Below are 14,048 nucleotides of genomic sequence, written 5' to 3'. Positions count from 1 at the left end.
TGAGCAGCAGCCAGACGACTGGGACAAAGATAATAGAGTGGGTAAAAACTATTGGAATGCTCTGGGGGTATGCGTGAAGGAAAGAATACATTCGATCGCCTCTCTAGCTGATAGGGCTGTGGGAGCTTTATAGTTATAAGCAACACATGCCCAGCACCTCTCCAGTGAACCCCTACAAGTCTCTGGCTGTTTGTTTAAGATTTGTAAAAGTTTAATAAAGGCAGAAAAAGGGAAGAGAAAATTTGGTGGCTAACAAACAAGCAGACACAGCTGTCCAAGTAACCTCTTGGTCTCCTGGCACTTGAACCTAAGTACCTTAAGGTTCCATTTCACATCTGCGATTTAGCATACACAACATCATCTTCTAAATTCAACTGATTTGCAGTATTTAGAGGCTTATTTCCTGCTTTAATACAAAAAGAGGGAGACAATGGAACTTGGCAGCTCTTCTGACCTCAGGTATCAGTGCCGTTATGCATAGTTTCTGCCCTCTGTTTCACTGATTCTAAAAACTTGGCTTTATATAGCAACTTTACACAACTCCAGTCGCACTTGTAGACCCTTTATTTGCACACCAGCTACAAGTCTGCTAAGAGTACTTGCAAGTCACCTGGAGGATTGACAAGGATGAAGATAGTCTAGTGTAGCATACAATTTACCAGTGCTGCACCACTAGATCACACACACAGTTGCCTTTGTAAATTAAAACCAGCGAGCATGGGTTTTCACCACAGTTTCCTGCTTTCTGCATCTCCATTTGATATCAGCAAAATCTAACTGTCTCAGCTGCCGCTGCATTTTTAAGTACAGTTTGTTACACCGAAAGCATGGTTTGACTAGGAATTCAATGTTTTTCTTAACTTCCATCTGCTTCCGAATGACATTTCTCAACACCAAAAGAAAGAGGAACAAATTTAGCACTCATCGCCTGTATTACCCAGAAGTTCAGTGTCCACACACATTTCATCTTTTGCAGACTCAGCACAAACATACAACGACAACAAACATTTTACAGATTAAAAATAGAAGTTCAATCAACTTCCCTTGCCACAGAATTCTCATCCTCTTCTTTTCCTGTACGTCCTTAAAAAATAAATAAATCTGTTTCTGAAGGATATGGGGTACTAGGGCAGATACAGGGAGGGGAAACTCTCCTTATTTGTATTTATACCTCTCACCTGCCAAATCTGAGAGGCAAGAATCTTAAAAAGATAAGAGATATTTCTTAAATATGATTTAAAAAATCAGTTTAATGAATCATTGTTTATAGTAACAGAAGTGAGTTGACAGCAGAATCTGAAATTCGGTCTTGAATGAGGAACAACTAATGTATTTTCACATATTTAGACCAACTTTTCCCACATCATCTTTCACTAGACCAGATATACATCTTGACAATAGACAAAGAAACATGGAAGAGGGAAAACAATATCTTAAGTACCTGTATAGTTGCTCCATTGAACAGAAGGTCATTTATGACAAATATGCCCCTTTACTCTCCCTATAAAACTTATAGCATTTGTTTTTGATAGCTGTTTTGCATGTTTTAAGTATATTTGGTTTGCAGATTCAAGAGCAGGAAGTACCCTTCCTGTAGCTTCATAGTGAAAGTCCCTTGATGAATAAGGCTACTGAAGCTGTAAATATAGACACTGTCACCCGCTTTCCTTTCCCCTTTCTTTCTCACATCTGTCTTTCTATTCTCTGTCTCTTCATTAGAATATTCTCTTGTAATCTGCATTTTTAGTCCTTTCTTGTGTCTCACTCTGCGGAGATGAAAACTTCATTCTGGTTACAAGTACTTCCAAAAGTACTTCCAGTACCACTGGCTCTTACTCCCTCCTAGTGCCACTGGCTCTTACCCCATATTCAGTTTTTAATTTCCTCCACCACTCTTTCCCAAACAATGATTTAATATATTTCATTCTCTTTACCCCCGAATCATCCTTCTTCTCTCTTGACAATCGTCTACCCCCTTCCAATGGCACTTTTGGAATCCACAATAATTAGTTAATTTTTATGATTTAAGCAACTTTGATTGCCTAAACCACTAAGTTTTAGATGTCTGTAAAGTTCCTGATGAGCCTGGGATGCTCTCATAACCTTATTAAACAGCAAACCAATTATAGGAAGTGCACATTTTCCACCATAATCCATATTTTATCCCTCCAACCCAATCTACAGGTTTATCTACCTCAGGACTGGTCTAAAATGTAATAACCAGAACTGCTCATCCTCCTCTTGCTCTAGACCAGCATTTCTCATATACAGCATGCTGGCTGCATGCGGTCACAGCCTCCTGGTTGGTCATGGGGGGTGGCAAAGCTGCGGCCCCCTCCCCCAGGGCTGCTGCCAGCAGTGGTTGGACCCTGCCCACCTCTGGAGACACAAAAGCTGGAGGAGCAGGCAGCCAGTGAGTTCCCCACCTTCCCAGGGCTGGTGGGGTCAGGATTCAGCCCTTGGGTGGTGGGTGGCAGGCTCCAGCCACGGGGCTTCAGGCTCCATTCCCCTGCCGTACAGTGGCGGGCTCTGCCCCAAGTCACCCCCCTGTCCCTCCAATGCCCCTGGCCCCCTTCTGCCTCCATATCCATCTCCCCATCCAGGGCTTACCGGGGTTGAGTAAGTCTGCTGTGAAAAGTGATATTTGTATGTTTGTTAACATCATTTTTCACAGCAGACTTAGTAGTTAGCACGTCTTTTAAAAAAGCAACCAAAAAAACCCAAAAGACAAGGGGGAAAAAAAAAAAAAAGACAAGAACATACAAAGCACCTTATTTGTGTTTCTAGTCTGTTTAGGTCCAGTAAAGAATAGAGACAACTGTACATTATTTTTATTATTGAGTCTGGAAAAAAAATCCTATGTAAATAAATTACAATGATTTAGACATATATACACCTTTACCCAGATATAACGCGACCCAATATAACACGAATTCGGATATAACGCGGTAAAGCAGTGCTCCGGGGGTGGGGTGGGGGGCCTGCGGTGGATCAAAGCAAGTTCAATATAATGTGGTTTCACCTATAACACGGTAAGATTTTTTGGCTCCCAAGGACAGCGTTATATTGAGGTAGAGGTGTATGTGCATTTTTTATTTGTTTTTCCCCAAAGTTAATTAAGTATTTTAGGAAAAATTGTCAGAGCGGCTACCACCAATCGTGTCACAGGTCTCATGGCCACCCAATCCATGTAATCACAGACTCAATGCCGATGCTACTAGCCCTCCCATAGCTAAACTATGAAAACCTTCCATAACTGGCAATGTGAAACTGGCACCAAACCCACCTTTAATGCCTGCAGGGAGTGTAGTCCTGTGTGCCTGCTCCTCGTCCTTCTTTGGCACAAAAGAATAGCTGCAGTTCCCTGTACTGGAGGCCTGACACAGCCCCTCCACTTACAGGTGAAATGTAACCTTTATGCAGGTATAGGAACATATATGTAAAACGTTTCACTGTGAAGAGCTACTATTTTCAGCTCTGAGAGCAACTATTTTGACATTCTGAAGCAGGGTAGGATGCCACATACCAGAAACATCAAGAGACACTGAAAAAGTAGTGATCATTTTGAACACAGCTCCCAATAACAAGTTACACCTACTTGATATTGTTGTGAACATCCTTAGGAATCCTAAGGAATTCAAGAGAGACGCAATGAACATGAGTGAGTATATGTATGTATGTGATTATTATATACTAGTATTCATTTTATTTGCCAGGGTTATGCTTGAAAAGCTTTCCCAAAATGATTATGTCCATGCTGAATTGTAATTCTATCAAGTTTAAGGAAAATTATGGATAAAACAAATTGAAGCAGCAGGTGAGGTTATGCACTTCTGAGATTCTCACATAGTATTTATTTATTTATTTGTTTAAGAATGTGTGTCAGAAACCTTTTCTATTACAGTTGTATCCTATCTAACTGGAATAGGGAAGGTTCCGCAAAGGAAAGGCAAATTTGACTCAGTGTTCTGGTTGACTATGTGAAAGAGTACGTGTGTAATGTGATTTTCAGTTCTTTTGAAAACAGCTTTAGATGCTGATTGAGCAAAAACTGCAGTTTTATTGATACTGCATGTAATGTATATGTTTATATAGGCCTTATGTTCTTTTTTATTGGGAAAAATGGTAAAATTTTGAGATAGTTTGACTAGATGCACATGTTTGCGATCATTTAGAAAGTACAGGATATAGCAAAACTTAGATACAATAGAACCTAAGTTTAATAAAAAACATCTTCCACAAAATAGTTTCTTCCTCCTTTAACCAAATGTAGAACTTCCTACCCACTATTCAAAAAATTACACTTTGACAAGGACTACAAGGAACAATATTCAATCCTGCATCAGTAACAAATGTTGTATATGTTTGAAGTCCAACATGCAATGGCTCTGCACAGCTAGAAACAGGACCTTTATACCACTGGAAAGGGGAAATTCTCTCAGACCCTGAAGGGCTGCAATATCAGTCTTGAAAATCCCAATATTGGTGTATAGAAAAGCTACTTTAGTAATTTATTCTGGTTATTATGCCTCCCTTTGACGCCTACAGAGCTAGGTTCATAGTAACTATCGCCCCAAAGCTACATCAGGATCTGAAAACAAGGTCCCCTGAACCAAGTATAGGCATATGGGTCCCCACTTGCAGGTCCCAGTACAAGATCAGGATGGATGCTCTTATGGGAGGAGGGGAACAAAGAAGAGCTCCCCCACAAAATATTAAGAACACTTGAAAACATTCCTAAAAATAGTATTTCTGCACCATATTTGGCACATTCTAGAAACGTGAACGGGAGATGTGGTATAAAGATTGTAAAGACATTTGTTTGGAAAAAATATGCATGACTCACTCATGGATTAACTATTTGTGAATAATGCATCTATCCCAAGCTTATGCTGATAAAGCAGGGGTGGGCAAACTTTCTGGCCCCAGGGCCACATCTGGGTGGGGATATTGTATGCAGGGCCATGAATGTAGGGCTGGGAAAGGGCGTTGGGGTGCAGGAGGGAGTGAGGGGCGTGGGAGGGAGTGCGGTGTGCAGGAGGGAGCTCAGGGCAGGGGATTGGAGTGCGAGAGGGATGTCTGAGGGGTGCTCAGGGTGCAGGAGGGGTGCGGCAGGGAGGCTCAAGGCAGGAGTGCAGGGTGCAGGAGGTATTCAGGATGTGGGCTCCGGCCCGGCACCGCTTACCTCGAGTGGCTCCGGGGTGGCAGCGGTACGCAGAGGGCTAAGGCAGGCTCCCTGTGTGCCCTGGCCCCGCGCTGCTCCCGGAAGTGTCCAGCATATCCGGCAGTGGCTCCTGGGGGTGGGGTGGGTACCACCCCGGAAGCTCCTATTGGCCACGGTTCCCAGCCAATAGTAGCTGGGGGGCGGGGGTAGGTGCCTGAAGGCGAGAGCGGTGCACAGAGCCCTCTGCCCCCTTCCCCTCCCCCAGGGGCCGCAGGGACATAGTGCCGGCCACTTTCAGGAGTGGTGCAGGACCAGGGCAGGCAGGGAGCCTGCGCCCACACCCGCTGCGCCACGTGGCTGGCAATCATGCAGGCCGGATTGAAAGCCCTGATGGGCCGGATCCAGCCTGCGGGTCGTAGTTTGCCCTCCCCTGTGATAAAGCCTTTACATCACACCATAATGCACTCTAGCTATCTATAAATAGATACACTGTATATGAGAGAGAAGATATTACAAACAGCATGAGTCATACAAGAAACTGAGTTTTGGAGAACAGCTTTGTCCTAAACGTTAATTTTGTTTTCAGACCACGGGGTTGCAATAACCACTGCAGAGCAGGGAAAAAGGTGTGTGGATTTATCTTTAATTTTAATGATGTCATAACTACACCAGATATCCACACAAATGCATTCTCTACTTTGTAATGCAACATGATTCAAAAAAATACAGATAGCAGCATGATTTAAAAAGACTGCTTTTCAGTCAAACAACAATACAAGCTAGTAAGTACAATACACAAGAACTGTTTCACTTTGTACTCACTCTTACAAAGTTGTCAGGGAACAAACCTCTTCTGCCTTTGAGCTGTCCTTCCCACCAGCCTCCAGTCTCTTTCTTGATATTGGTGATTATGTCACCTACTGTGATTGTCAGCTCATCATCATGTTGAGCCTTGTAGTCAAATTCCACTATTGCCTCCACTAAAAAAAGAAACAGCCACATGTTACAGAGCGTTAGAGACAGTATTTATTTTCAGTCAGATTGATTGAAGTCTTCATGGCTTCAGAGGTAAAAAGAAAAACCAACCAACCAACCCAGTAACAGCTGCTCACCAACAGGAATAGCATCAGACTAACCTTGAAGACTTCATACAACAGCAGCATATTATGGACAAGGGCTGGTGGGGGGAGATCCTTTGAGAAGCCCTTTATAACTAGTTGACAGACAGCAATTTGTATCAGTTTATTTTATATTTATTTTAATTAAAAAAAAAAATCCATTTGTGTCGCTGCAGTAGTATCCATTCAGATGTAAGCATTACAAACTGGTGTCTACTTCTGGGAAAAGATTATGGTTTTTCTCCTTGTTACTTTACAAATACTTGCTTTATTTCAGTACCATCCCGAAATGGTGGTCAAATCCATACCATTCAAAACCATAGCCATTTACTCAGTTTGCCAGACACATCATTGCTACCCCCAGAAGCATTTATTAAAATTTCTGCATGATGCTAAGTTTCACTATAACAATCTTTCTATAAGCATGATGTATTCAGAAATGCAGAGCTCAGCCTGGCAAAGCTTTGCTATGTACATATACTCTCTTAGGATTTCACTGAGGAGGAAAAATTGATGTTCACTTGCAAAATGATTATGCATCAGAGGATGTGAAATTCAAATATTACTATTGCGCCAAATGTCAACTATCAAACACAAACTTGTTGCTGCTCCTCTACCAGTATTTCATCATGCCAGGTAGAATGCCTTATTCTCTTCCCAGAAGAATAAAAACCCCATAAACCCAAACCCCTCAGATTCTTTCATATAATATTATAAATATCTACATCAATATCATGTATATCTAGATCTCTCACTGGAAGGACCTAGGGAATTCATAAAGGCAGGAATAAGCTCTATTAGAAATGGGTAAAGTTTCCTCCCCCCCACTCCTGTACCATATCACTGAGCTCTTCCTCTGTCAGTGTGGAATTGAGATCTACAGTAAATTTCCTGGTGCTCTGTCTAATCTAATTTTAAAAATCTCAGCCATAGGGCTTTCATCACTTCCCTCAAGAGAGGAATCTAAATCTAACAGATATCACCATCAGGAAGTTTTTCTGATTATTGGCCTCAGTCTTACTTTTGTTTATTTCATTCCATTACTTCTTGTTATAGCCACTTGTATCACTCCAATACATTTCCCTAGTAGGGAATGGAAAATCTTTTTTCTAAATACTTCATATTTTACTTACTGTAGAAAATATATTTTTTTTAAAAGAAGCTAATATCAGAGGCAAGCCATGCAGAAGGAATTAATAACTTTCGGCTACTATGAAGATGATGCTCAATGGTAGAGTGAAATTTTTGTTAGTTTGTTTGCTTGTGTGTTTGTTTGTTTTTGGCACACTAGAACAACATTTTCCCACAGGTGCTGTTCTCACTTATTTTCACCCCTGAAACAACCCTCCTAACCAAAATTACTGTATTCTTATCTCTAGAAGCTCTCCCAGCAGCTACCAAAATAAGAGTGGATGCCAGAATCTCTGGAATAGATGCATTTAGAAAGCCCCATCTCCTGTGATGGGAAATCATGCCCTAAGGACATTCTGTAGAACATTTACCCTTTAAGAGGTTGAAGCAGCAAGAACAGAAATACCCACATTCATCTCCTTTCTGTGCAGATAACTGTGTGTGTCATGTAAGACATCATGAGAGTGAACTCTCAGGGAATCACGGCGCTGGCACAGCTAAAGGAACATATACCATTAAACCAGGAACAGGGTGTTGTTGCCCCCTGCTGGAGGCCCTGCCACCTTGACACCATCACCCTCAGATGGCCTTTTGGAGAAAAAGAAGAGTGTGTTCATTCTTTCAAGAGCTGCCTAGAGAGGCCATCCAGGATCAGCTGCTGGCAGAACCAACAACTGTCCTCCACCACGGATTCCGTGACTTTCTGTGACCTCGGTGATTTCTGCAGCAGCCGGTGTGCCTGGCTCAGGCAGCCCCTGTGCCAGGCGCAGGGCAGTCTTGGGCCCCCGCCTCGCAGAGTTTGGCTGTGTGAGGCGAAAGGGGGTGAAGCGGGCTCTGGGAACCACGGCAAATGGGAGCTGTGGGAGCAGTGCCTGCAGGCGGAGGCAGTGCAGAGTGATTGGCCACGCCTCCGCCTAGGACCTTAGCCAGGGGGATGTCAGTGCTTCCAGGCAGCCCCCAGGTAAGCGCCGCTGAGAGCCCGCCTCACCCCACCAGGTGCCCCAATATCCTGGCCCCTCCCACACCCAAACTCTGCTGAGGGGGGTGGGCAGAGCCAGCTAGGGAGCCTGCCAGCCCCAACCCTCCCCGCCAGCACCAGCGGGGGTCCCAGGCCGTTTGCTGCCGCCACCCCCACCCCCCTCCTCCAGGCAGCTCCCACCCCCCCAAGTTTTATTCACTGGTATTTTTAGTAAAAGTCATGGACAGATCACAGGCTGTGAATTTTTGTTTACTGCCTCTGACCTGTCCATGACTTTTATCAAAAAATACTCATGACTAAAACAACCCTAATCATAATGAATCCAAAATACCCACAAGGGAGATCATGGGCATCTTAAAGAAGCTAGAGATGGAAGAAACCATTTTAATGCATAATGGTGAATTTGTCAAACACAAATAATGCTCATTCGGCATTGGAAGCTAAAGTCTAAAGGACAATTTTGTTCAATGGATAGTTAACATTTGGTTGCCAGCTTTGGTCCACCTGTGAGACCACAGATTATGAGCATGCCATTGCTAGTCTTCTAGGAGAACCATTAAGATAGGGAATTTATCAGTCATGGCGCCTTTTTAGGAGTCCGGGAAGAAAGATCTGCTGGTGAGAACGTCTGGCCCTTGTATGGGGACCACAAAACAAAAGAAACAATACACAGCTGAGGCCATAAGGGGCTCACTGCTTGTAAAACAAATAGCAAGACCTGTAGCATATGTGAGATGAAGTCCAATACCACTTCTTATAAGAAATTTACTTTCAATCAGAGCTTGAATCAGACACCTAACTAAGGGCCCTACTAATTTTCCATATTGTTCATAGATGCACATATCCCCTTCTGGTGGGCTGAGTGGTCGGTTAGTTGGGAAGCATATCCATGCTGCAGCCCTGGCGAGATCGCTAGAACTCCGGCGGCTTCAGAGTTTAAGCAATGAGGCATGTCACTATTGTAGGCCTTAAATAATTTTTTCAGCCTTCGGTCCAGGCAATGCATTTTCCTCTTTGAGGGCAGGAGCTTATGTGGCCCAAGCCCTTCTTTTAAAAGAGCCTACTTCTGTAATATGGCCCAACTGCCTCTAGGTCTGACAGCTTGTGAAGTCCCTTTGGTAGGTGTCAGGTCCTTCTGCTCTCTTCCAAGGAAACCTATTAGCCTCCATCCTCATCTTGCTGAAAGTGGAGTATGTAACTCTGCCATAGCCGCCCCACACCCCTCAGTTGCTATGAATGAACTTTTCCAAAAATGGGGGGAGAAGAGACAGGAAGGGATCAGAGCTCTAGGCTCACTCCCAGTACTGGCTCTTCAAATTACACAGCCTCCCCATTCCCTGGCTGCTGCAAGAAGAAGAGTGAAGGAAACGGATCAATAGTGTACAACTCTCCTAGTCTCTATTTTTCAATCCTCTTTCTCCATAAATAATTCCAGTACCTGGCTCTGACGTTGCATCCGCAGCTCTCCCAAGGAGCAGTGTAAAATTGATATGACTTCATTTTATTCTGAATAGTACCAGTAAAATTGACCATACTGCTGTTAACTGGACTTTGCAGCTGCTTGGGGAAGCTATAAGCTGCTGCTGCAGAGGAACTGGAACTGCTACATATATCTTTGCAACCGTAAGTGCTAGGAACAATTTTTTGAAACGGAAGTTAAATTAAACACAGATGTATGTGCTCTTTCCCCAGGAAACTTCCCACTCACTGATACTTCTTAAATTCTGCATCCTATCAGGAAACTCCAAAGTTATTTCTTAAATGTGTGTGACCTGATGATGGTATACAAAACAGCAGCTGGCACAGCAAGGGAAAAATTTCACAGAAGCTGGATAATTGTATGCATTTTTCAAAAAAAGCTAAGAAATCCGTAGCTCCAGGGGGCTGGTGAATAAGGTAAATCTAAGGCATGTGAAAATCATTGTGACAAACTAATGAAAAATACAATTCTGAAAAAAAAAAAAAAAAAAAAAAGAGACACCCAAGTTCCCATGTATCAAAAAATAGCACATAAAAGCCTAACGGTGCTTTATAATTTATAGGACTGAGTTTCAGTTATTAAATCAAGTTCATTTTTAAAAGCATACTAAAGGATTTGTGCATCCATATTTCAAAACATGTTTTGAATAATACATTCTGCCAACTTTGGGGGGGGGGGGGGGAGAATTTTGGCCTAGATTCTCACAGGTATTTAGGTGCCTAACTTTCATTGATTTCAAGTGGAGATCTCCTGTGCTAGATCTCTCTGGAACAAATGCTTGCATCCTAAATTGAACTGTGGTTTAGGAGAGAAGAAAAGCATCTCATGGACAATGAGATCAAACTAATTTCACTTGTAAGCTCTGCTTATGCATTAAATGGCCTACACCTCCTCCCACTGAAGGCAAGAGGAAAAAACTCTCAGTGACACCAGGAAGTACAGGATCTGGCCCTAGATCACTGGACTACTTAACTTTTCAGCAACTTTTACTTCAAAACAACGTACATGATGCCTCAATAATGTCAAACACGTATCTCTAACCCTGACAAGTTATAACCATTTTTTTCCCCAAAATGCAATGCACACTCTCCTTAGCACTCCTTCACTGACATAAGGAGACGAAATCCAGCACCAAAGCAATTCAAGCTATTTTGATCTGAAAACTGAATGTTCGTTCCTATGCCAACATGATCAGCTATGCATGACATTATAAAACCGTCAAACCAAACTGTAACAAAAATCCCATGAGACAGAATCAAAACCAATTATCAACATCCCTGTTAGAGACTGACACAGTGAAGTCAGGTTCAGAGTGGTAGCCATGTTAGTCTGTATCAGCAAAAACAACGAGGAGTCCTTGTGGCACCTTAGAGACTAACAAATTTATTTGGGCATAAGCTTTCGTAGGCGAAAACCCACTTCATCAGATGCATGGAGTGAAAAATTCAGTAAGCAGTATATATATGAAAAGATGGGAGTTGCCTTACCAAGTGGGGGGTCAGTGCTAAGGAGGCGAATTCAATTAAAGTGGAAATGGCCTATTCTCAACAGTTGATTATTTTTGTAGTGCTAACGAGGCCAATGCAATCAAGGTGGACATCTCCCATTTCCAACAGTTGACAAGAAGGTGTGAGTATCAGCAGAGGGGAAATTACTTTTTACTACTACCCTGTCAGGGACAAAGGTAGTGTTTTTTTATTTACTACTTTGGGTTTATGAAACAAAAATTTTAAATGCCTATTATATACACCAGAAGTCTTTCACATAAATTTAAGATACATTTAGCTGAAGAATGTGGCGACACAGAAGAAGACAGGGTTGATTAAATTATTGCCATCTCACACACACACACACACACACACACAAACTTCCAGATATTTACAGGAACTTGAGAAAACAGACTTTTGTTGGTAATTACACAACAATTTCCCCTCATTGGTTATGGCTACTTACTAGTTCCTGTCACTATTTATTGCCATTATTGAACAGAAACAAATACCCCCCAAAAGACCTAGTTAGAGTAAAAGGAACTTTAACAACATGACAAAAATTCAGAGAAGCGATGACAATCAGAGTTAATGCTATCTTAACCCACACCACTGTGTCTTATCAAGAATATCACAGATGGTTACTATGTAGCAAGAACTATGTTAATTAATATCACCAACTTTCTGGAGGCATCTGAAGTGTCTAGGCACAAGCGAAGTGTTATTAAAGTCTTTGGGACTATTCCACTGAAGTAACAGAAGCCATATGGTCATACAATCTTCTGTTCCAACATGATTTCTCGCACCACAATTATTGTCACCTGAAATTAGAGCGTGCAGCTAATGTGGCAATCGAAAGGTTTAGAGTTTCTTTATGACAAGCAGGAAATTTAAAGTTCAATTTGTGCATCACGTAGGTATCATGTAAATTGATAAACACATATGCTGTACAATATAACCAGAAAATCAGAACTGAAAGAGGGACAATAATGGCTTTCAAAATCTCAAACTAAAACTTAAAGGTAACATTTGAGTTACATAAATGCAGGAAAAAACAATTAGCTGTAATTTGTATTTTTGTAACTAATCACAACAGTGAAATTATTAGCATGGAACTAAAAATTTGGAGCAGAAATAATTGCAATTTTCACCATTCTGCTTTTCATGTAACATTATCTTAAAAGTCAGTAAGAGGACACAATGATTCTTACAGGATTAGTATTTTTTAACTAGTTATCATGGTCTGTTCAATTATTTAAAAATAAATTTCCTTGAATATGAATATTTCTATTATAACCTGGTTATAAACAGAAACTTCATTTATGCAGTTGCACAGTAGTTAAAAGTCTGTCAACACTTTACAATAAATACAGTTTATAAGTGGCTTTCAATCTGGCCATAAAAATTTAATCTGCATTGAAACTTGTTAGATAAGGGCCTAATCCAGAGGTGAATTAAAAAAAACAGAACTTGCTTTCAGCAATTTTTAGTGGTTTATGAACATGAATTTAAAAATAAATAATTATTTTAAACATAAAAGGGATATTACACTGCAAGCTAATGATTACCCAGTTAAGCTGATGTCACGTAGTATGAAAGATTACTGAAAAGCATCTGTCTGGAATGGTTAAAGTTTGGAAGGGTCAGTATGGCTTCATGCAGGGAAGGAGCACAGCTGATGTTATATTTGTACTACAAATCCTCATGGAGAAGTTCAGAGAAAACAGCAACTGCATATGGTCATTATGGACCTGGAGAAGGCAGCATATGATCACGTATCAAGAGAACTAGTTGGTGGAGTTTGCAACAGAGAAGTGTGCCAGAAGGATATGCCCATCTTATCCAGGATATGTATGACAAAATCACTTACCACAGTCAAAATAGAGAACTTCCAATAAACATTGGCCTGCGCCGAGGTCAGCATTGAGTCCCCTTTTTGTTTACAGTGCTCATACATGTGATAAGTGAGAATATATGAAGGGAGACGCCTTGGAACTGCTGTTTGCCGAGGACTTAGGGATCTATGCAGAATATTGTGAGCCCCTGGAAACCAACTTTAAACAGTGACAACATAGTTCTGGGTGGGCTGGGCTTAGAGTGAATATTGGTAAAACTGAAGCTCTGATAACTGAGGGAGGAGGAGGACTCACCAGAAAGGATGTCAGAAGCAGAGAGCTTAGAAGAGTGAAAGAATTTAAATACCCAGGATCAATGGTTACTGACAATGGTACACTCCTGAGTGACGCCTGGCATTGTACTAAAGCTGCATGGTCTCAATGGCAAAAGCTGATCCCAGGTCTCTATGACAAAAAATGCCAATAAAGTTGAAAGGTATAAAATGTAATTTGATCCATCTTAACATATTGAATACAGACATGACCAGCCACAAAAAGGAGATCAGTACGCTCTCCGCCACGGAAATAAACATGTTGAGATGGTCAAATGGTTGGATTCCATGACAGGAAATAAAATGAGATTATAAGGGGGCTAGTGCGCGTTGCTCCAATTGAAGACAAGTTGAAGGAAGCTAAGCTATGTCGGTGTGGACATATCCAGTGGAGATCAGAGAGCTTGTCAGTAGGATGGCTCTTGCAATGACTGTGGACAGAAGACGGGGTGCTGGAACAATTTGTATGGTGGGGTTGCTGAGAGCTACTGAACCAAAGTTTAAACTCTGTATATAATGGAA

The 14,048-nt window shown here is 41.7% G+C and overlaps 1 protein-coding gene across 6 annotated transcripts in view; it reads right to left on the bottom strand.

The window, feature by feature from the left end:
- The window catches only part of SH3KBP1 (SH3 domain containing kinase binding protein 1), a 346,563-nt gene that overhangs the window by 297,161 nt on the left and 35,354 nt on the right, over positions 1-14,048 (bottom strand). For 4 of the 6 annotated variants that reach the window (XM_054006486.1, XM_054006527.1, XM_054006477.1 and 1 more), the window contains exon 2: positions 5,987-6,144. The exons of 1 other annotated variant lie outside the window; for it this stretch is intronic. In XM_054006486.1, coding sequence (XP_053862461.1) covers positions 5,987-6,144 — 158 coding nt within the window. Of the gene's footprint in view, positions 1-5,986; positions 6,145-14,048 lie in introns of those variants that run through there. One more of the 6 variants, XM_054006504.1, reaches the window with a different exon arrangement.

This window comes from Malaclemys terrapin, chromosome 1, assembly GCF_027887155.1.
Source record: "Malaclemys terrapin pileata isolate rMalTer1 chromosome 1, rMalTer1.hap1, whole genome shotgun sequence".
NCBI lineage: Eukaryota > Metazoa > Chordata > Testudines > Emydidae > Malaclemys > Malaclemys terrapin.
This window is presented reverse-complemented; position numbering and strand designations above follow the sequence as displayed.